This window comes from Colossoma macropomum, unplaced genomic scaffold (assembly GCF_904425465.1).
Source record: "Colossoma macropomum unplaced genomic scaffold, Colossoma_macropomum, whole genome shotgun sequence".
Lineage (NCBI taxonomy): Eukaryota > Metazoa > Chordata > Actinopteri > Characiformes > Serrasalmidae > Colossoma > Colossoma macropomum.
In genome coordinates, this window is record NW_023494791.1 from 6,759,850 (window position 1) to 6,784,286 (window position 24,437).

The 24,437-nt window shown below is 40.0% G+C and overlaps 1 protein-coding gene across 4 annotated transcripts in view; it reads left to right on the forward strand.

The window, feature by feature from the left end:
* The window catches only part of pde10a (phosphodiesterase 10A), a 188,394-nt gene that overhangs the window by 92,047 nt on the left and 71,910 nt on the right, over nucleotides 1-24,437 (forward strand). For all 4 annotated transcript variants that reach the window (XM_036573720.1, XM_036573722.1, XM_036573721.1 and 1 more), the window contains exon 2: nucleotides 21,665-21,796. In XM_036573720.1, the coding sequence (XP_036429613.1) occupies nucleotides 21,665-21,796 (132 nt within the window). The remainder of the gene's footprint in view (nucleotides 1-21,664; nucleotides 21,797-24,437) is intronic.

Here is a 24,437-nt window from a genome sequence, read left to right on the forward strand (position 1 = left end):
AATGAGCAGCAATAAGGTTGGGCAGTATTACAGTAGTAAGGTATACACAGTAATTAAATACGATGACTGTATTTCAAAATTCTGATGTCCTAAATTTCGGTTCCACATCTGAGCGGCCAAATAAACGCATTCCACCCGTTTATATTTTAGAGGGGTCACTGATTGTTGGTGTGGGGCCTCACCGATAAGTGGTACTAATAGAATAAGGGGAAAAATCAGAGCCAGAAAAAAACTCAGATTTGAATCATGATCTAAACTTGTGTTGGTACCAGAATCGAACATATTCTGTGTTGAGCTGCTATCACTGCTAGCTAAGCACGTGCAAACCAGCTCCTCTGTCCTAGTTAGCAGCACTGTTTAACAGTTGGCAAGTATTAGTTAGCTGGTTTGACAGTAGATGATGGATTGAAAATTATATGATGCATTCACTAATTTGGTGACCATGTAAGTGAACTAAAATATGTGAATATATCAATAATGCAGGATGAGACGGCACAAAAATGTAAAATGCAAAAAGCAGCTAAAAATGCATCTAAAAGTGCTTCATGTCCTTTTTCTCTTGACCTGGAGCAGTGGACCACACGTTTACGCGTGCATTAATGCCTACAGAATCTGGTCAGAAATTATTTAATATTTCATTCAACTACATGTTAAAACATATAGAACTTAGAATTGAATTGAATTTCATGACAGGGTGGCACGCCCCTTGACATACAGTGTCTGTGAGAGTGGAAATTAAAGCCTTGGCATGTCTAGAAAACATTCGCTAACGTCCAAAACATTTGCAACATGCAGTCGTATGCAAAAGTTTGAGCGCCCCTAGTCACATAACATGTTTTGAAAATAAGTTACCACATCCTCTACACCCTCAGAAATAAGGGTACTAAACTGTCACTTGGGCAGTGCCCACTCTTGTCACTGGGGTGGTTCCCTCAAGGTTACATCTCAGTACCTTTAGTCAGGGAACATAACTGAACCATAATCCACTGAAATGATATTCTCTAAGCTGTACTGACTCCACACACCCCGTCTCGTCTCCAGGCTTTTATTTTACTGTTCTGTTTTAAAACATTCGGTTATGAAAATATACAAATACGAACTTTTCACCTGGAAAAACTTATTTAAGGTGCATAATTGGACCTTAAAACCACCGTTGCACCGCTGACGGTACATTTACATTGTACCTTGATGAGCAAAAAATGTACCTGCACAGCACCTTTATTTCTAATAGTGTTCAGAGAACTGCACATTTTAATGCACAATTACGGTTTATTTACTGAATTTAATATATTGGAAAAAATAAAATATAAAATATGGCCTGTGCAAAAGCTATAGCACGTTATATTTTATAACTGTTTTCCCCTATATGAATAAGTCAGCAAATAAATTGTGCACTAAAATTGGCAGAAAAATGTGAAAAGTGTCTATTTTCTCATAGACGTTCAACAAAACAAGTACTTTGACCAGAGGTGTTCAGACTTTTGTATAAGACTAAAAACATAAAACATTACCTTCATTGCTCACATCTAAGAACACCTGGCGAATGCTTGTTTCAGACCTCTAAAACCTTTCAGACTGAAGCTGATAGATGATGGGTAATATCACTTAATTACAAAAACTCTTGCCCAGCAGACAAGAGGAGGTGGAGGTTGTGCCCGTTGTAAAAATGTGGAGCACTGCTGTGAAGCAAGAGTGGTTAAACAACTGGGCCCTTTTGGCCAAACAAGACGAGCTCCATGTCCAAATATTTTTGTGAAGAACAAATCATAGAAGATACATTCCTGCAGTTTAGGCTGGTCATAATGGAGGAAGAGAGCTTCATGAAGCCAGGAGCTTCTTAGTAGATTTAAGTGATGCGCATGTCGGCACCATCTGTGATAGAAAGATGAATTTCTGGAAAAGGGTTGTCCAGCAGAAGTCAATGTAGAACTGAGCTGACCAGTAAGGACCGCACCAGTCAGGGCCGTGCAGTTTAGGAAGGATCTGAAGAAAGCTCATGAGATCCGGCTCATCCCCAGAGCCTGACTTCCTCTGAGAAAAGAGCGAGGCTGTGGTGACGACAGAGCTCGGATAACTGTGTGTCAGTAATGTCTGGTGGAAAAAAGGTGTGTTTATTTATTCATTGATGTGTTTATTTATTGAAATTTAAGTGGGATAGAGTGCTCGAGGTGTAGTACCTTGTATTCGGTGGAGCCCTAATGCCATTATAGTTCAATGTAAAGCTGTGGAATGCTTATTTTTAATGCCTGTAGTTTTAAATGTCATAATACATTGATGAGACCTAACACATAACACATTACCCACACAGTGCAAAAGTCAGAGACCACCCTTCATTTATTTAATTTACAGTAAAAGTAGCCATTAAGCACAATTGTTCATTCTTTTGAGATTTTTCTGAGGGGACATCAAAACTACCCCCATCAGATAAACAGCACTTTAAGCTTTCATCTCTGAGAGAGAGGAGAAAATCAAGCTGCTTCAGATCTGAAAACATCCATTTCTGTCCATCCTTCCACTGTGAGAAGACGACTCAGCGCTATGGGTCTGAAAGGATGTGTAGCTGTCGAGAAAATAGACAAAAGTAATTTTCAGAGTTAGGTTTTAGAAATTAATGAGTCTAAATCTGTTATTGAGATTACTTTGGACTGTGAGAAGCAGAAAGTTCAACCAACTTTTAAAGGCCCGATCCCATTTAACCCCCTCCCACTTCGCCCTTAGCCCTCCGTTTTGCATGTGTACGTCTAGGGGTTGGGTGTCCCGATTTTTATTGACATAGAGGGATAGGGTGAACTGTTATGGTTACTTAGCCCTCCAAATGGAGGTTTTTCAGAGACTCCAAACAGAGTGTTATGAGAACAAAGAAAAACTGGCAAGATGGCAGCACAAGCGACCAAAGAAACCCACAAACGTGAGAATTTTCTCTGCTAAAAATTATGATAACCACTGTTTTATCTTAGTTTAATGTATAGTTTCAATGTATTATGGCCCTTTTCGTCATAACAAGCATGAAAATCACTAATAGTATGCTGCTGTCTCTGTCTAGCTGGCTAATTTTCCTGTTCCACCTTAAATAGTCCAGCAGTACTGAAGCCTGAAGTGCCAGAATTTAGCTGCTGCTCCATTTAAGGTGGAATGGAAAAATTCAAATGAGAAGCTGGCGAATAGCTGACTTCAGCTTCATATCACTGAAGAATTAAAGGTTGGCGATAATAGATAATCATCACACTTTAAAGGCATATGATGCCCTAAATGTAACTAAAGGGAGGAGCTGAACTTTACCCTCCTCTGCTGTCACTGCAGACTGGCAGGGTCGCCTACAGAGCAGCGCTAGTAGCTTTTAATAAAGTAATGTTCTTGTTATTCGAGGGTCCCATTTCGTAGGGAAGATTTCAACCACTACCCCTAGTAACTCAGTTCTAAGGGGTGAGGGGACACTCGAAAACAAGGGGTAGGGTGAAAAATATCTCTGCAGATTTCCTTGATAAAGCTGTAATTAAGGTAAAGAGTAAATACACAATACTGAAAAATGATATTTAGTTGTTGAGGTTTCTGTGTAATTTTCCTTTAAATCTGTCCTTTAATTCTGTATTGGCTGTAAATTATGCAAATGAAGAGTAGTCTCTGATATTTATCCAGTAATGTGTAACTTTCAATTACACTAGCCATCAAATGGTGATGGAAATAGTCCTTTAACAGCAGAACGTTAAATGCGGTGCAGGACTGTAATCTGCTAATTTGTCATGCAGCACATTCTCCAAGTTCTGTGAAGTTAGCATGGAGCTTTCCCCACGATTTACATAAAAGACTAAGAGGAGGTCTTGTCCTGCCCTTCTGTTCTGAACAGGAAGTGCTTGTGCAGCCTCAGGGTGTGTTTCTAGTGAGGACATTACAACAGCGAATGGCCAGTACATTCCCGAAAAGCGCAGCTTGCAGGCTGTAAAGCACTTGGCCGTTCCTTTGAAGCCGTCGTGTGAGTCCAGGCTTTCCCGTGATCGCTCTCTCCTCCCTCCCGTCCAGATCTGTCAGTGGGACGCCACACGACAGCGAGTGTGAAAACGGCAAGCTTCCCAGGACGAGTGCGTCTGCTTAGAGGATGAATAAATAATAGGAGCATGTCTGGAGAGGCCTGTGGCATGGCTGCATGTGGCAGAGACACAGGAGTGACCATTGTGGTGGAGATTTGTGTCATGGTGCAATCTTGGCCATGGAGGTGGTTTCGAACAAAGAGCTGACCACTTTGTTTTTTTCATTTACACTATTTACTCGCGGTATAATTATATACAAATTTCACAATGAAACATGTATTGTTTTTTTATTGCCCACAAAAATGATACAAATGATTCAAAGAGAGAGGCTGACAATTTTTCTTTGTCTTTTGGTTAAGCCCAACTACCAAAAGAACAAAATTAAACGAGCAGTTTTTCAGTTTATAAATATAAACACACACATAAACACACACGAACTGCAAATAGTTTTTAGTGCATAAGTTAAGAATTGTTTTTAATGTAACTGTAAACCATTAAAATTTTTTCAGCATATTTTTTGTCATAAAATCTGCATTCAGTTAATAGCAAATTGTCCCTCACATCCTCTTTATCACCTAAAGCTGAATATTAAAGGAATAGTTCACTGAAAAATCTAATTTCCACAATTTTCCCCGTACCCCAAACGCAATCGATCGGTGAAAAACATGCTCAGTGTCAGAGTTAGAGGCTAATACAGCTCATAAAGTAATGAAAATCTCGCCTGAATTTTTTTGTTGTTGACAGAAATCTCTGCTCTCTAAATTCAGTACATAATTACTTCAGTATTACTGAGCATGAATAAATCCCACGTCATTCGGTACTAAATTTCAACACCTATAAGACTGATTACATCAGTGTCAGTGAACCAATAAGCATGCTTCTTTTAAAATGTGCTGATTGGCTGTTTATCCACGTTTTTAACATTAGTGCCTTCAGTCTGTTGTGGTCTGTAAATATACTCACTTCCAGTAACACATTTCTGTTTTAAGCTACGCCCACTTTCAGTTTGTAATTTAAAAACATATTTTAAAAAAATGTATGTTTATCAGTCTGTTTCAAAGTCATTAGTATTACCATTGGTAAAGAAACATTTGAATGATGCTACGGCAGCAACTGTCGAATAATTTCTTTTTTAATATTCTATGAATATTATCTCGAATATTCAAATATTCTTTTAGAATAAGGAAAGCTTACTTGAATGTTTCACCAAAGTGACTAAATAAGTACAGTGATAAGTAGTAATAGTGGGTATATTATTATTATTATTATTATTATTATTATTAATATTTGTTGATAACTTAAAATAAGAAATATTACAAGGTAGTGGAAAAACAATGTCACTGATAAACAGTTATTTTCAGCAAGTAGCATAAATGCTATTCTGGGGGATCCTGCCCAATCTGGCAACCCTAATTTGCAGAGTCTGATAAAAACGATGCACAGAAGTACATACTTTATTAAAAACAGGTAAAAGTGCTAGTGCAAATATTTTAATGATCAACTTTATCACATTTTATCGTTTTTGCTGATTGACTACATTTTGGGGTAAAGGAAAAGTTGTGTAAATTAGATTATTCCTTTAATGTGCACAATGTAACACCCCACTGTTTATGCTTCCAGTTTGAAGAAGTTGTGATCAGTTATTTCCTGCATGAAAATATAAACACAGCAGCTGATTCCGAACAGTAATGTACGCGTCTGTTATTTGTGGACTTCTTACAGGACACTGTCTTAGGCTGGACATTGTACTTGCTATGCTTTGTTCTGTGTATTTGTGTGCTGGTAAAAATAGCAGGGCTGAAGTGGGAACAGGGGGAATGCAGAAAGAAAAGCAGTGAAGGGCCTTGGCTCGTGTTGTGATCTCTGTCGTCATGTGATGCACCAGGGAGCTTTGATGATGTTACATGTGATTTGACCGCTAATATATTCTTTGAGCTATTTTTCTTACTAAAATACAAAGAACAAAGGCAGAAACGCTGCCTGAACTCTGAAGGACTCTGGGGTTGAGCTGCAAACTCATAGAAAGGTTGGAGCTAGTTGCCCTAGTTTTTTACCATGTGGCCTAAAAGGGGACAGAGGCTGGAGTCGTCAGGAGGAAGTGCTGAAACGTTGAAGCCCAAGGCCTGGTCGGGGGGATAGGATGGAAAACGCAGAGATGCTTTGTTGGGTTTAATCAAAAACTGACCAAAGAAAAAGCTTAAAGGGGAATTGCACCATTTTTTTTTTACATGTGTTATTTTATAAATAGTGTTTATATATAATGTCTTTGAATACTATTTTACCTCAGAATGCCCTGCATGTACTCTACCGTGAATGGCATCATGGCCAAACACTATCATAAAACAATGTCTCAAAGATCAGACAATGCAATCATAACCATTTTATGTAACAGCTTTATGAGAGCAAGTTTTAAAGTCCTTAAATTCCTCAGACGTCTGGTTCCTATCACCACCGCTGTGAACAGTTCTAACTTAATAAGTTTCTCTAGAACAGAGCGTTTCACATCAATTCCCTCTGAATGCTTTTGTTTACATCGTAATAAAGTAATTCTGCAAAAGTGATGAAAAATCAGTGGAACTCCCGTTAAGTGTGCACCTGGGTGACAAGCACCTGGGTCATTAAGCCCTATTCAGGCAGGTATAGTTTGACATGCCATCAAAAAAACTCAGGTTATATTAATCCTGTGTCGGTAAAACGCTATTATATTGTGTCTCAAGGGAGTTTAAGTATGGAGAAAGTCGAAGAAGCGCTTGCTTGTGTTCCCTGATGAAGCTGAAGTCAGCTTCTTATTGGCCAGCTTCTTGTTCGAATTTTCCCGTTCCACCTTAAATGGTGCAGTTATTATTGTAACGCCTGAGGTGCCAGAATGTAGCTGCTGTTCCATTTAAGGTGGAACGGGAAAATTAGAATAACAAGCTGCCGAATAGGAAGCCGACTTCAGCCTCTTTGTTCTCTGTGGCTAAAATCAAGCTGATATGTAACGTTACTGTCATTTCTCACTTGTACAACTCAGAACAGGTAAAATTACAGAAAAAACTTTCATTTTGTGAGGTGAAGTTGGTTTGTTGTGAATTCCCAAGCTAATGGCAATGCTAATGACGCACTGTATTCACTTAAGACAGTGAGGTAAACGAAATAATGGCTAAATTAAATGTTGGAACATCTTTTCTATTCTGGGAGGGAAAGCGGTGTGTAAATTAAGTAGCCACTCCCATCTCTGCCATTTAGACCGAGATTTCTTATCCTGTGCGAATGGCTCATAAATGTTACAGATGTCCTAAGGTAAACTGGCACTATCCCACCTCCCTATGGAAAACTAATCCTGTTCTAATAGGGCTTTAGACTTCCACTGTTTCACTTCACTTAGCTGACAAGTAATGTGGGTTTTTTCATTTGCGTAAAAGTTGAAACATGAATAATGAAAAATGAGTAACTATCGGTCCATTGTTGAAATTACAACCCAAACGCTCATGTAGGCCTGTGCTGTGTGGAAAATAACCACAGTAACCACGGTTTGTGGCCGCTTAGCTTAGCCGACTTCGCCGAAGTCGTTTCGTCTGAAGCCATTAGAAATGGACTGTTTCACCTGATGTACGAGAGCTGAGACGTGTTTTTACTCGTGAGATTTTATGAAACCTGAAGCGGTTTTGTTGTCGGATATGTGAAACCTGATGCTGTGGTGTGAGGATGTCCTGAAACGTACACCGTACCACAAAGGCAGCTTTTTATACAGACAGAGTGTGTTTTAACCAGCACAGCCAGATTTACAGAACAGTTTTGTCTATGTCAGCATAATAAATGTGGTGTTAATGTAGGATGTGACATCACCTAAGATATTAAATTTCATAAAAAGTTCAGTTATGTGTGTGTGGGATCCCTGCTGTCATGCTGGGGTTTGCTTAAAATAAATGAATACATTTTTTTAAATTCGTCACTGGGGGCTGTTACTGCGGTAACTCAATTGATCGTCATCAGGCTAAACCCACAGTATTGGGTAGCACGCTGGCTAACACCACCACTCCACACAAGACTGGACAAGACTCCTAATGTTCCACTCTCTACTGTTGTAAGGGACACCGGATACACTTAAATGTAAATATTTATATTAATTGTCAGGTATGATAAAATTTACTTTCTCACAGAATCTGCAGTGATCGGCTGGCTGTCTGTGTGATGTTAACATTAGAGATTGTGCAGTAACACATTTTCTTTTCCAATGCCGATGTTCAAACCGTGAGTATCTGCCGACACCGATCTGATTATTTTTCTTCAAAGCTGCTAAAATTTAAAATGAGCTGTTTTTAATTGAAGCACAATTAATGACAATAGTAGAACAATAGTGCTGTATCCCAGAGCAACACAGAGAAACTTGTTCATGCATTTGTTACAAGCAGAGTTGATTACTTTAATGCTCTTTTTCAAAGGGCTTCCCAAGAAAACAATACGTCCTCAGACAGACAGGCAGACAGACAGGCAGACAGACAGGCAGACAGACAGGTAGACAGACAGGCAGACAGACAGGCAGACAGACAGGCAGACAGAGAGGCAGACAGACAGGCAGACAGACACTTTATTGATCCCGAAAGAGATTTAGCAGCCAGTAGCCGTCACATAACACAGGTCACAGAAGACAGTTATAATAATAAGGGTGATACAATATGAAAAGAGGAATGTATACAAAAAAGCGATCTACAGGCATATATACAACTAGAAATATACAAAAATATGCAGTAAGATCTCTCCTGAGATAAAAAGGCAGTGCAATAGTGACTGTACGAGGAGGTGCAGGTAACTGCTTATAATGACAATACTGAATAAATATTTGCTTATACTGGTACTGAAATGAAGTGTCTAGGTGTGGAGTGTCCAGATGTGCAAGATGTGTGATAAGGTGTGCAGAAGTGCAAGATGTACAGTAAGGTGTCCATATATGCAGATAGATAAAATAAACCTATGAGTTAGCATAAGAGATTCAGTCCTCATCTCTCCTCTTCCCTCTGTTCTCTTCTGGCCCCACACACTGTACAACTCGTACAAAACGCATCAGCACGGATCCCAACAAAAACAACACCGAGAATTCATATAACTTCCCTTTAGAAACTGCACTGGCTGCCTGTATCTTCTAGGATATATTTTAAAGTTCTGCTGCTTGTTTTTAAGGCTCTAAATTCCCTCTTATCTTGCAGAGTGTCTGTCTGTTTATGTTCCAGCACGTGATCTTAGATCTGCAGACACTGACCTTCTACAAACACATTCAGTAAAACACAGGAGAGAGACTCCTTCTGTTATTCTGCTTCTAAACTGTGGAGCTCAGTTCCACCTTTTATTAGACAGTCAGGCTCCGAGCTCACTTTTAAGGAACGTTTAAAATCGTGTCTCTTTGACTCGGTGTTTAATTAATATTCTAAGTCTTTTTGGTGTTTATCTTTTTAATTTGTTCTGTGTCATTTTCTTATATGATTTTAAACGAATCCTCAATTATATAGAACCATTTTAAAAGGTTCTTTAACAAACCTTATGCAACACTTCCATCATAGGGAGTCCATCATCATACAAAGATCCATTTTCCAGCCTCTGTCTTAGAATTAAACGGGCTATTTTTGTTACTGTGCCTTTAAGACCTGTGAAATGTAATATATGTATATACGTGATATGTAAATGACCTGATTGGCTGTCCTGTATTTTGCCTCATTCAAAAAGCAGTCCAGGCTGAAACACTCCTTATATCTTCAGTGGAAATGGGCGGAGCTAAACTGCTGTAAGCTGAATAGGCAGATATATTTAAATGTGGTGATTTGTGTGACATCACAAAGATTCAAAATGGCTTGTTTTTACAGAACCGTATGACCTACACACTTAAAGATGGTTCTTCAAGGATTCTTTAGTAAAGGCAATGGCTCTATTTAGAACCATGAGTTCTATATTGAACCATGTCATGCTTAAATGGTTCTCTGAAAAAGTTCTTCAGACTGATAGAGAAGGTATTGTGTATGGTTCTACATAGAACTTTTTCAAAAACTGTTCTATATAGCATCAAAGGGTTCTTTTATTATTACAAGTGACAATGTAACAATAGCAGAACCCTTTTCGGTGCCAAAAATAACCATTTTCTATACAGAACTATATACAACACATTATTACGATGGAGAACCATTTCACCATGCAAAGAACCACTTAAGCATGACCTGGTTCTATATAGAACTCATGGTTCTAGATAGAGCTATTGCCTTTACTAAAGAATCCTTGAAGAACCCTGCTTTTTAAGGGTGTAAAGAGTGAACTGTATGTTTTAAAACTGCATTTATGTTATTTCCAAAGAGGAAAGAAAATTTGGTTTTCTTTTGTATGGCCCTTTAAGTAAAATTAATGTTTTAGTTAATCAGTTATATCAGCTTTTATCAGCCCAGAAATTCCATATCAATGCATCCGCAGTCTTTTCCCTTCTCTAATGAAGACGAAGGAGGAGAGCGTCTCCTTTTTCGCGCTGCTCTCGCTTTGCCTTTGTGTGTGTCTCTGCATCATCCCCTCCGGTTTCTGATTTATTAAGCAGCGCACTCTGCCCATGTGCGTCAGCACTGGCTCGGGGAGTCTCGTGAGGCTCTCTCTGCTGCTGAAGAGCACTGTCTCGTGTCTGGACAGCATCAGGCGGCGTCACCCCCCCTAAACACACGCGCGCACACACACAGTATGAGTGTGCAAGAACCTAAAGAACACACACACACTCGCTGCAGCCTATCGAGGCATCGGCTCTGGAGCGGCACTACAAGGCAGAGCCGGGTTGAATATTTTGCTTATTTTTCCAAGCCTCGCTCTCCACGCTGCGAGTGAAGATGTCTTTGGCGCATCTGGTTCGACTTTACTGTTCAAAGTGCGGAGCCTCTGCCGTCCTCATCTGTTTGGCTTTTGTTGTTGTTCACCAAAACAGTCTGTAGCCCCTCGCTACCCTCGTCTGCATGGTGGAGCTCCACAAATGTCCTGACGAAAGACGCAGCTTGGGCCTTACAGTCTCTGCCCCCTGGTCTGTGTGTGTGTGTGTGTGTGTGTGTGTGTGTGTGTGTGTGTGTGTGTGTGTGTTTGCAGGGTACAACACATGCCTCCCAGCTGTGATTGCCTTCAAACTTGCACATTAAATCGAGCAACGCAAATGCCTTTAACCCTCACTACTGCAGCACTGTCAGGAAAAGGCGCTGTACAGGTACACTGTGTAAACTGTGTACAGAGTCTGTGCAAGTCAGACTCTTCATTTATCTGATTTACAGTTAAATCAGCCACAAGTTATTTGTTTGTCAGCATCAGGAAAAAAGCTGAAACAGAAAATTATACAGAAGCTTCAGTGCTCAGTGTGTCCACTCTTTCACTTCATTACAGCTTCCATTCTTTTCTGTTTGCTTTGTTTTTCAAAGAAATCTGCAGGGGTGTTTTTCCACTCCTCCAAAGTTCAGTCTCAGAAGTTGGTTGGTTTTCTGCTCCTCATGATCCCAACTACAAATTTACACTCATCAGTCTAGTGCAGGGGTTCTTAACCTCTTTCACGGTGCGGGTGAATATTTTTTGTCACCCCCCACCTTTACCTCCCCCCCAGCCCCCGCAGGTCACCCCACACTTACTAGTGTGCACATTACAGCCCATGTGTCAAACACACGGGCCAAGTCAGGCTCGTGACACGGTCCTATTAACCTGCTTCACCCTGAGATGCACTACGCTGTAAAAAGTGGCTCGTCAGATCTACTTAAAATACTTCATGTTGTAACAAGTAAATTGACTAGTTTTATTCAACCTAAATAGATACTTTGAATCAACGATTCTTTCAATCTCTGTAGTTTTTGAGTTGAATAAAAGTAGTTCATTAGCTTGTTACCACATGAAGTATCTTTTAGGTGGATCTGACGAGACACTTTTTACAGTGCACAGTCCCCAACATGCACTGTAACATAGTGTGTGTTCTGACCCCCCTTTCCCCCAACAACAGTCCATGGGTCAGCAGTTACACAAAAAGAAAAGATACCTGGTGTCGAGTTCAAGCAAATAAGCAGTTTAAAAAAACTACCTAAAACAATTTATTTTTATTTAGAATTATTTTTCAATAAGTATTCAGTGCCCATTTTGCTGATGCAGTTTTGGCATATTTTGAATAAACAGTGGCCCGTTCAGATCATGGCAAAATGTTAAGTAAAAATGAAATAAAAACACAGTTGCCTCACAGATTTGATAAGATTTTTTAATATGGCCCTTTTAGAGTTTAGAGTTTCGCAAGTCTCCTCCCTGAATGGGATGACTGGGCCTGCAGTCCTTAGATAGCACTTCACCACAAACCACAAATCTTTAGCCTTGCGCTGAAAAAATGCTTAAGTTTATGTCTCAGTCAGTCTTTTAGTTCAGTCAAGACCCTCCTCAGTAACAAGCTCATACAGTAGAAATTCATAATCGACGTTAGCCTGTCTTCTGTGGCCTGTAGGTGGCGATATTAAGCAGAGCTTGCATGCACTCCTCAAAATGATTTTCTCCATTTTAGAAGGTATATGTCTTTGTAGCACCACTCCCACAACCCCCCTGGGACCACGTCGCGACGCCAAGGTTAAAAGCACCTGTTCCAGTGCAATTTGTCTTTTTTTGTCCGTCTCCTTTTCTCAGTGAGGTTCTTCTTGATCAGCTACACATCCTTTCAGACCCACAGCGCTGAGTCGTCTTCTCACAGTGGGAGGATGGACAGAAACACCTGTGGATGTTTTCAGATCTGAAGCAGCTTGATTTTCTCCTCTCTCTCAAAGATGAAAGCTTTAAGTGCTGTTTATCTGATGGGGGCAGTTTTGGTGTCTAACAGGTCTTCCAGGTGGTTGTTAGGAGCCACATTTTCTCTGTAGCCAGTTTTGGAAACTCCTGTTTTTTCATGTATTTTCCTCTAATTCCTTTTCTTATGCAAATGGGTTATCTTATGTCTAATCTCATTAGTAATCTCTCCTGAAAATATGAAAAACTTGTACTTAATAGCTGTTTTGACTGTAAATTCAATGAATGAAGCGTGGTCTCTTACTTTTGCTCAGTATGTAAAGGTAGAAATCGTTCCTTAAGGCCCAACTTTGTGTGTTAAATTAGTTTTAAAGGTCCACTACTTCCACTTTCCCAGAGAGGCATATATTTACCTTTTCATCATGTAAATGTTTTGAAATGGAAAAGTGAAATAAAAAGTCTGGATTCAGGACAGAGCATGTGGATCTAAGCTAAAGCAGACAAACCAGCTCAATATCGCATTTATCATAAGTGAAACATGAACTGGAGCCACACAAACAGGTGCTTTGGGAGTCATTACCCACTATCTATGATCTCTAACACAACCAAAATGCAATGTGCATCTGATACACACTGAGAGACTGAAATTATGGAGATCTAATCTTAAATTATCCAAATTTTTATGCTTGTATCACTCGTATGCAAAAGTTTGGGCACCCCGGTCAATGTTTTGTTGATTTTATCAGTGAAAATAAGTAACACATCCTAAACAGAGAACACACTTCTCTGCAAAACTTATGGCACAGTTTTGCTTTTGTTTTTTTCCAGTATGTTAAGTTCCACAAATAACTAAAAGACTGTGCACTGAAATTTGCAGAAAAAAGCCACATTTAAGTTTCATCCCTACAGTGGTTTTATTAACTTATTTTCACTCTGAAAATCAAGAAAGAAGCATCTTAATCAGGCAAGTTTAACAGGAGTAAGCCCACCCTCTTCCATTGGGAGTTACTACCATGTTTTAAGGTCAGCCAATTTGGCCAAGAGGCTGGCCAACTCCTCTTGTTCCTACACCTCCCTCTGACCCCCTCCCACCTCTAATCTTCCATTACAGCAAACTTTGCACTGACTCAGAATGGAGTTATGTAATAGGCCTGACTAAAAAGTGGAGACACAAACCTCTTCAGAGTGGCCTCAGATTAATATTCACATCTGTCTGTCTGTTAATGAAGAATTTATACCTCTCAGCAGCTTTTTAGTGTTGTTTCTGTCCTTTTACTGCACAGTGTAAAAAAATGGCTCATGAGGTCAACCTAAAAAAATACTGCATATAGTAACAAGAAATGGAACTAGTTTTATTCATTTAAAAAAACTTTTAATGGAAAGAAATCTTCATTCAAAGTATTTATTTAGTCTGAATAAAACTAGTTCATTTACTTTTTACCACATGAAATATTTTTTTTTAATCTGACGAGCCACTTTTACACTGTACTGTCTTCTAAGAAGCAGAGGCGTCTGCTATGAAGCTACAACAGCTTCAGAATAACCAAAAAAATCCACCAAGTTCAACTTTTGTTCTTTTAAAACAATTTTTTTTGCACTTAAAACTGCTGTAAATGTAATAAATCAGTTTCAGTATGAATGAGTGAACTGTGAATGAACATGACACTAGTAGTAAAGCACAGCTGACACTTACCTTCCATTTACAATGCTGCATAACGCATCACCCTCTGATCTTGACCTGACAGGGCAAGTGTAAATCAATAGTAGTGCAATTTATGTATTTTTTGGAATTGTCCCTCTCTTCATATTGCATACGTATATTTTAAAATAGCTGATCTTTTAACTTGTGTGTTGCTTAAAGGGCCAGTATCATTCAAAACAGATTTTTTTCTGACTTTTTTTTTTTGAAAAAATTGGATGTAGCATGTAAACATTGTTGAAGACCACTTTCCCAGTTCATACAGTCTCTTTCAATGTAAGTTAATGCAAAGAGATTTTATTCAAAGGAATTATGAGTAACACTTTATTTGGAGGGGTCCTTTGTAGATGATTAATAAACTCTTAACAGATTATCAGTAACACATCAACAACATATCAGTGCAGTAGCAGTAGTGAAGCATCTGAATACACTGAAGTAAATATCTTGTAGATGTTCTGTTGATACATTACTTACATTAAGTAGATGTGTTGTTATAATGTTACTTTCATTACGCGAAACCTAACCTTACCAACCTTACCCAACACCTAACCCTCATCCTGGCCCTAAGCCTAACCCTGACCTTAACCTCAACTTAGAAACCCACCCCCTAACCCTGGACCTAATCCTAACCCTAACCTTAACCTCAACCCAAAACCTGATCCTGACCCTAACCTCAACCTCAACCCAAAACCTAATCCTAATCCTAACCCTCACCCTGGCCCTAATCCTAACCCTAACCTTAACCTTACCCAAATCCTAACCCTCATATGTTTTTGACATGTCACTGAGAGTCTGTTGAGTGTTTGTTTCATCTAAAATGAACCACCCAAAATAAAGTGTCACTGAATTTTGGGACATTTCTGTTGGTCCAGGCATTTTGTGATGTCACACAGACCATCACATTCCCATATATCCGCCTATTGAGCCTACAGCTCTGCCCGTTCATGCTGATCGTTTCAACCCAGGCTGCTTTTAATTGAGGCCATAGTCATGTAAAAATGAATTATGACTGGTTTTGATATATGAAACCACACAAATATTGTAAGTGGACCTCAGTGGGGAAAAAAGGAATACAGTAATGTAGAATATGGGCCCTATAAAGTTAAAATGGTATTTTATTTTGCAAAATGCGCCAATTTGTAAATAAATACCCCTTAATTTCACTCAGTGAGGGCAGAAATGGCCTCTTAAAATATTATTTCATTTTCTGAGCAACAAGCCTGTAGTCACCCGATGTTTTTGTGTCTTTTCCTCTCACCTGTTTCTACCCTTCTTCAATTCAACAAGCTTTACTGCTGTGTAAAAGTGTGTTTTTCACTCACAAACAATATGTACAATGACTCACATGGCGTCGTCTGTCTGCAGCGTAGCTCCCTGCTAACTTCACAACAGCCTGACTAGCGCTGCCTCCGTGTGCTCAAAAACAAACTCGTGCTTGTCCTAATAAAAATAGATGTAGAGAAACACAATACGGCCGATGTATTATGGTGGCTACTCTACATTACGCTGTTAACAGAAAAAGGATGGCTTGTACCGAGACTGGCCACATGCGAGGATGCGCGTCAGTGCTGGCTCCCAGACGCCACCGAGTGCATTAAAACTGCGCTCCTGCTCAGCAAATGGCTGCCCGCACCCACAGCAAAGACAATAAACAGCAGCACTTAGCAAGCGCTCAAGGACTTAATTGCCTATTAAGCACAATGGAGTCGTACGTCTTTCTTCCTGCGGGACCTCCTGCTTCCTGTTCCCTGGAGATGCCGCACTACAGTAAACACTCAGCTAGCCTACATGTTGGGGAAGGACTCATTGGCTGTGTACCACTACAGCCTAGCGAGCAGCGCTAAAACTGTTCCAGTCTGAAGAGAATAGTCGATGCGACGTTGAGTGCTTTTACATTCGCTTAATAATCTGATCATTGTCGGATTTCTGCAATTATCGGATTATTCAAGTGGTCACGTAAACAGCGTTCTCCGATTTCTTAGATTGGATTAAGGCCTAGAAATCTGATAAAGAGGCTGGATTTTGGCTCAGTATTTCTCTCAGATTTCTCAGTGCATGTGAACTCTTACTCTGATTTCTTTCGGCTTTCTCAGTCTGTGCATGTGCTAAAAGAGTCCGCTGTCCTGAAAACGGTAAGCAACGTTTAACACAGCTCCCACGAGAGGGCAACAGAACACTTTTGGAGTGAAGCCGAATCCAACTGCATGCTTCAGTCATTTAAATATTCTTCATCTTCTTCAAGTTCATGTTTGTAGCTAAAGCCGGGGTTACGCTACACGGCTTTTACCCCGATTTTAGCCCTGATTCTTAGTCTGGCCGAGTCTGTGCTGGTTGGCTCTAGTCTGCAGATTTTTGGGTCAGTCGGAGTCGACAGTTGGAGAGCCTCCTGATCGCGTTTCAGACCAATCGGAGTTTATCAAACGTTCGATTTTTTTAGACCCGACTGTAATCTAGTGTAAACTGATCAACGACTCAATCTGAACAGGTTCCTGCAACAGCCAATAAAAACAGAGAGTGCGAAAGACGGAAATGCCCTTAAACATGTTTACCTGCTGCTTTACTGCATCAGCGCAAACCACAGAGAAAACAGCAGCAGCAGCTCCACGTTTGTTTATTTGGGTTTCCTAGTAACGTGAGAGTTCGCGTGAGTTGGCATGAGTTCAGTGAGTTCATTGAGTTCGGTTTGGTTCAGCAGCAGCTGAAAAGTTGAGTAGTGTGTGATCCCTAATCATTTAGTGTGGATCCCCGATATTTCAGTCACCCCAAAAAATCGTAGCTTAAAGTGACTCTATATTTTTAAAAAAGCTGTGGTACGATTTTTAAGTTTTACGTTACGCTTATATCCACCGCGACCCAGAAGGATAAGCGGTTTAGATGATGGATGGATGGATTACGCTTATATCACGTCTTCTTCTATGCGTTTATTTGCTGGCTGCAAAGCAGATTTCCGATTACTGCCTGACTCATGTAGACCTGGAGTTTCTCCATTATCTGATTACTCAAGTGCACGTAAACGCTTTGAATGGATTACTGACAAAATCTGATTTTCTGCGATTAGCAGGTGGTTAAGTGCATGTAAACACACTCATTATCGTGAGATCAACTCGTGTAAAACTGCACAAAGTTTGTTCAGTGCATTAATATTTCAGTAGCCACGTTTACATGCAGCCTGATAATCCATTAATAATCCAGCTGTTAACTCAGTCGTCCATGTCTGCCCCTCAGTTGGAATAGACTAGTCCGATTGAGGCTATTCTGAATACAATTTCTATCGATTGAACAAGGTGGATAATCCTGTAAATAATGTGTTAAATAGAAGATAATAGCCATGTAAACGCCTGTATCTGATTACATTCCCAATCGGAAAGTTTAAGTACGTTCTGCGTGTGCGCATATGCATCATAACGGAACAAACTGGTCTTCAGAGGAGACGAAGTTAACACTTCAAACTTGAAAAGACTTAAAAATAGTTAGCAGGATGGGCTGAAATGCTCTCAATAACAAGCTGTTCAGACGAGTATATGAGCAAATGAACGACTGTGGGTTTACACAAACTATAGAGCCAATTAAAAACACCAACAGAAAACATACTGCTGCTCATCTCACTCTGACTGGACTCACGTGATGCTCGTTGCCATGGTAACATCTCCACTAAGTGGTACTTGACGCAGGCACATTAGTTTGGATCTGATTACTTGTAGTGTGCATTTAAAGGAGGTTTTAATCAGACTGTTGAGTGGAGTGTATATAAACACCTCAGTCTGAATCTATAATTGGAAAGAATTCAGTCAGATTGGCAGAAATCTTTGCATGTAAACACAGCCAGTGTTTAATATACAGATAACGATCTATAAAAAAGGCCAGCTTAAAGGTTGACTAAAACTTTTAACTGAAAACTTTTAAGTTACTAAGCTTTTGAGTGTAATTCTGTAGTTTTTTTTTTTTCCTTATAATTGCTCTGTGTTACTTTCAGTACAGTGGATGTGACGAAATACAGCCATCCTGACAGTTTCTGAGAGCATTTTTCTGGTCATCTTTATTCCCCATATTAGTTCGTTATGGGCCTCATTTAAAAGTTGTAAATCAGGAAATAAAATGGCCTTTTTTCATCTATATCAGCTCAGGTTCTTCGTCTCCGAGTAAAATTAGGCCAGTGTGAATGAATGTTATGAAGCTTAATACTTCAACTTTTCACTGAGTCAAGAATTCTCAGTACTTGTTCCTGTTCAAGTCAACCCAGAATTAAAAGTGCCCTTTTTCATCTCGTTAGTTTGTGTTCCTGGTCATATTAAACACGATTCATCATGTTAGATTATTTAAAAGACACTAATTTGGTTTTTGATTACGTCACTGTGCACCAGCGGACAGGCAGAATATTAACCAGTAATCTCAAGTGTTGCCTCCCCTCCCACCACCCCCACCTGTCACTGAGAGAACATGCTCAGCTGTCTAAGGTGCCCTCCCTGATTCTGCGCTTCACTCAGAAATTCATCACAGAACAGGAGGAAAATACAATAGTAGTGGAGTTTAATTCGATCAAACAGTCTGGAGTTGCTGTCATTATAAGGTAGAGTAGCTGTAAATAGAGTAAATCGGTAAGTGAGGGCTGAGTCACAGTTGACAGACTATCATTCTGTATACTGGTACATTAGCTAGTACGCTCTAGTAGAGCTGAACTGCTTACAGTGCCAACAGACAAAAATGCAGCTACTTCAGTGTGTTTCAGTGAGGATCCTGCTGACAGACTGGAAAACATTAATGCAAAAAAAGACCAACTTTTGCTGCAAAACCCATGTAGACGTCTCTCAGCCAATGGTAAGATAGGTGGGCACAGATGAATGAGATGTTGAACAGTGCAGCTCGTTGTTGTCCTGAAGTTCAAGATGCTTGATTGATACACCTGCTCTGCACATTTCAGTGTTTTCCGTGCTCCAGCTCCCCCACTTCAACTCAGGAAGGGCTTGTTTATTAGCTGATTAGTTGTGTCAGTTGTGTTTGAGTGAAGAGGGCAGGGGGTATTCCAGGACGAGGTTTGGGAACCACCGAGCAACAGGCTGATGTTGAACTGCAGGGAACTTGCAGGCTTGGTTAGCTTGTTATTTTAGCCAGTTTAAGTTATGTATACATCGTCTTGACTTCTCTCTTTCCACTAATGGATTCCACCATATTATAGTGACATTTCTTGCAATGGTACATTTGCACTTTGCTGTTTTCCCTTCTATTAAAGAGGAATTACACTCATTTTGGAAAATTAAAGACGTGAACAAAACAAAATTCAGAGTGATTTGGAGTGAAATGCTCTGTTCTAGAGAAATTAGAGCCAGATCTGTTCACAGTGGTGAACAGTTTTGCAGAGAACTTCCATGAAGTACTTACAAATATGCTACCTGATGCCTGAGACATTGTTTTATAATACTTTTGAGATACAGTTTGGCTTAATTTTGTAAAGCCTGCGTGTGCTAAGGCAAAATATTCCCTGTAGAAAACTCACTTTTGCAAATTTACCACTATTTTACCTTTAATAACTTTACCTAAAAAATTCAGAATGCACATGTAGGTTCACTGGTGGTTTTGGATAATAAAATTGCTGTATTTTGTGTTGTGACCCCTGGTTCCTATCACCACCACTGTAAAGAGTCGGCGAGTTTCTCTACAATGATCCAATTCACACTAAACCACTTTGGAGGATTTTATATACATCTCAACCACTGAATTATGCAGACGTTTTGAAAAAGTGGTGGAATTCCCCTTTAACTTCTCACTTGATTGTATAAACCCTGCCTCCGGTCCAGATACGGATGGCATCCACATGTGTATATTCAGAGCTGCTTGCCTTGCTTTGCCTAGTGTGAAATCTGCTACAGTCGGACTAAAAGTTATACACACATTTTTATTTCAAAGAAATCAAAGTTTATTCATTTGTTTGAGATGAAGTACAAGACTCTCACTTTTCACTAGTCATCAAGTCTTTAATCTAAGGACCAAAAGAGAATTGTAACTTTTCTGAGTGCGATAACACTTTAACATGTAAGTGTATTAGTGAAGAATCTATTTTGTTACATTTTAGTCATTTATATTTACGATCTTAAAAGTAAAGGCACCAAAAACAGATTTTCTAAGAGATGACTTTGAAGAACTTTTTGTTCCTTAAAGAATGATTTCAGTGGATGGTTCTTTGAAAAAATTTTTGAAGAACTTTTTTAAAGTTTGACAAACTTCCACATAAATGTTCTGTACCAAATTAAGGGGAATATCTTACATTTGTCTTGCATTTTATTTTTCCCAGAGGTCCACTTATAATATTTGTGTGGTTCTGTGTACCTAAAAATGGTCGTAATTCATTTTCACATGACCATTTTCCAACCTTTCTACATCCCTTAGAATTAAACAAGCTGTTTTCATTACCGTGCTTTTAAGACCGCTTTAAGATACATGAAGTCTGATCTGATTGGCTGTCCTGCAATTAAAAAGCACTCAAAGCTGAAACACTCCTCATAACTTCAGTTTGAGTGGGCGTGGCTAAACTGCTGTGGGCTGAATAGATGTGTATATCGCTGCTGTCGGGACAAAACCTTGTATCTCCATTTTTGTCGTTTTTTCAGTTTTTGACATTATTTGTCCTTTACATTGTGTGTGAATTTCATGATGAATGGACCAAAAGAAACGGCCCCAAAATGACTTGGAAAAAAGTTCCATTGACTTACATTAAAAGTAAAGTAAGTTTTTTCATTCTCCTGTAAAGTTTCCATTTTGGGGATGCGAGGTTTTGATCAGACAGCAGTGATATATAAATAAATTGGTTCTGGTGACAAACAATGAATTTAAAATGGGCTGTTTTTGCCGTTTAGTTTCCATACATGGACTATATGGACTGTGGAGTGTATGTATGATACGTTTTTGAACTTGTGAATGTTTACGTGCTCCATCGGACTCTTTTATTTAGGGGAAAAAAGAGACGAAAATTTGGTTTTCGATGATACGCACGCTTTAAAGTTTTTACCTTGAAGTGTACATGCAAGCCAAGAACTTATTAGGACGGATACGTTGTTGCTCACACATTCCACCTTTTGCATTTTAGTGTTTTTTTTTCTTGCTTTTTCTTGAGTCATTATTTCTCAGAAATAATATACTGTATATATTTTTTAATTCACTGCTGTGATTTCATTTGTATGAGTGAGAGCAGCACTCATAACGGTCTCTCTCTCTCTCTCAGGTCTGACGGATGAGAAAGTGAAGGCCTACCTTTCCCTGCACCCCCAGATGCTGGATGAGTTTGTGCTGGAGAGCGTGAGTGCGGAGACAGTGGACAGATGGCTGAAACGGAAGAACAGCAGCCGGCCTGCAGGTACGTTGTTGCAGAAGCAACCGTCATGCTTTAACAGGCTCTGCTATTATCAGAAACGTCCTCCTGTGCCGACTTGCTTCCACGCCATGCTGGATTTTGGAGGTGTTCGGTGCCCACCTCGTAAAAGGGTGACTGTAAAAGTGATTTTATAGACTAGTTTTCAATACTTGTAAATTTAAATATAGACGTTTGGGAGAATAATGGTTTTTTTAAAGACGTTTATCTGTCCTGGTGTTTCACATAAAGTTTTATAATGTAGAGGCCATTAAATATACATTTTCTATCGATTTAAACACTGCGCAGCCTGTGTTGTTTGGTTTCAGAGCATGATTTCCAAATGGAATCAGGCTGGTTGTGGGAAATGGTGCTGGCAGAGGGAGAAACAGTGACATCACCACATCCGTTGGACTTGGAACATGTCTGTACACTTACGTGATTCATTAAAATAAAATGATAAACTTGAATTTGAAATATACCTCACATCCCCCCGCCTGCCAAAAGGGACAGAACTTCCTCGAAACTGTGGATAAATGAGATGAATCATACTCGACTGCTTTCGGTTTCATAATTAAGAATATAGCCACATGTAGGCCGTTTCACTTACGTGGGAAACTTTGACAGAGCGCGCAAACGCACACCATTTCCTCTCCGAGTAAAATCTGTATGTTTGTGTGTGTGTGTGTGAGTAACCAGAGCCAAAGAGAAACCGCAAGGGGGGATGGGATGGAGGGGGGGCGGGTGCTGTGGAGAAAGAGCGCTAGTGAAAGCATGGACGAAAGGGCCTGCTGGGTCCGTACGGGTCATTAGCGGTGTTTGAGAAGGCCTGGCTTGCACTATGTGCTGCCCGCGCTGTTCGGCGGCCCGCTCCGCTGAACCCACCACATCCATCAAGAGCCCACAGGGCTGGCGGCCGGCCCGCACTCAGCCTCTGACGTCAGAGCCAACCTCCAGGGGCATGCAGACGGCCGGGAGGAGTGGAGGTGTGGGGAGGGGTGAATGTGTCGCATTTTGGAAATGTTTTCTGCATGAGTGCAGCAGCAGAGAGCAGGGCTTTCTGGCTGGCCGGCTGGTGCATTCTGACCGGCTTCAGTGCTTCTCCACTGTTGAGAAAGAGGATTAGAATGCAAACTGACCACCAGTCTGAGCATCAGGCCGGATCTGGTCTGGTTTTATTCTAAGATCGTTTGATATCAGTGATTAGAATGAGTGGTACCATTTGAATTTACCAGCCAGTGGCATATGTTTGAATCAGGGCTGGACAATACAGCGATGTAATCACGTCGGTGATGACTGACAAGTAACCCTGCGACAGTACTTGACCAATGAGAATTGTCCGTGTAGGGCAGGGATGTCCAATTTTTTTTTCAAAGAGGGCCAGATTGTACTGTATTAAAATACCTGAGGGCCGACATATTATTCACAAATGATTCAAGATATTTTTTAAATATTAGCGCATAGAATCTGAGCTTTCTGTGAGCTTCTGTGTTTCCTATCACTGTATAAAAGATGCGTGAGGCTTCTGTTATTGTTGGATTGTTCATTCAGAGCAGTTTGGATCGATAAGCACTTATAATAAATAATTAAATTGTTTAAGAGTAACAATACATCATGTCTAATGTATTAATCATATTCCTATTCAAGTTATTTTTATTTGTTGAAAATATATATAATTTGTGAGACAAGATAAACAAAAAATAAATATAATTTTTTATAAATATAAACTTCTAGAAATGTTTTGTTTTGTGACGTAATGTTCTTTACATATCAAATAAACAAAGTGTAGACACGTTTTTGTTTGACCTTAAAGGGTTAATATTTACTGAACTGCTGAATTTGCTCTGATAAGAAGTTCTCCATCTCACCAAAATGGGCAGTTTTCAGTGTTTAGTTAGAGCTTTATGTCTGTAGTCTTGACTAAATGTCATTCACTAAATGAAGCTGCAGGTCTGGTCAGCTGCCACCATCAGGTGAAAGGGAGAACTGCAACGTACTGGCTGGCGGGCCATATATAATACACTGTAAATCAGAAGCCAGGGCCAATTAAAATCTGTCCGTGGGCCGCATTTGGCCCTGGGGCCAGACTTTGGACACCCCTGGTGTAGGGGAAAGTTTAAATTGGTGCAGATTTGTGGTTTTGAATTGGTACAAACTCTTTCTTTGAGCTTGGTCTCTAATCCTCGAACTTTGGTGTGGCCGAAGCATTGACCCATCGGCGTGACCCAGGTTAAAAGAGTCCAATGAGACGTTCCCTCTGTCAGCTTCGAGACGCTGCCCCTCAGTGTGTGTTTATACTGGGCTTCGCTTGTGAACACAAGGATAAGTTCGTTGTCATTAAAATGCGATTAGCACACAAAGAGGTCTCTGAACAACTTCCTAAACTAACAGTGGACCCCCAGCCCCCAAAGCAGGAGACCACAGCCATTCAGAAGGAGTTCTTCATCAAAACTCTCCACCTTCATCCTGTCTGACAGCTTCAGCCTGACCAAATGTACTTGGTTTGTGGTACCTTCACACTGCATTACATCTCAGTCTTGTTTTTAAGGTAATGCGAAGCTGCAAAATGTGTAGCGAGTTGGTCTGTCACATTAATGGACGCTGTTCAACAGCCTACTACATACTGATGATGCACCAGAATATTTTT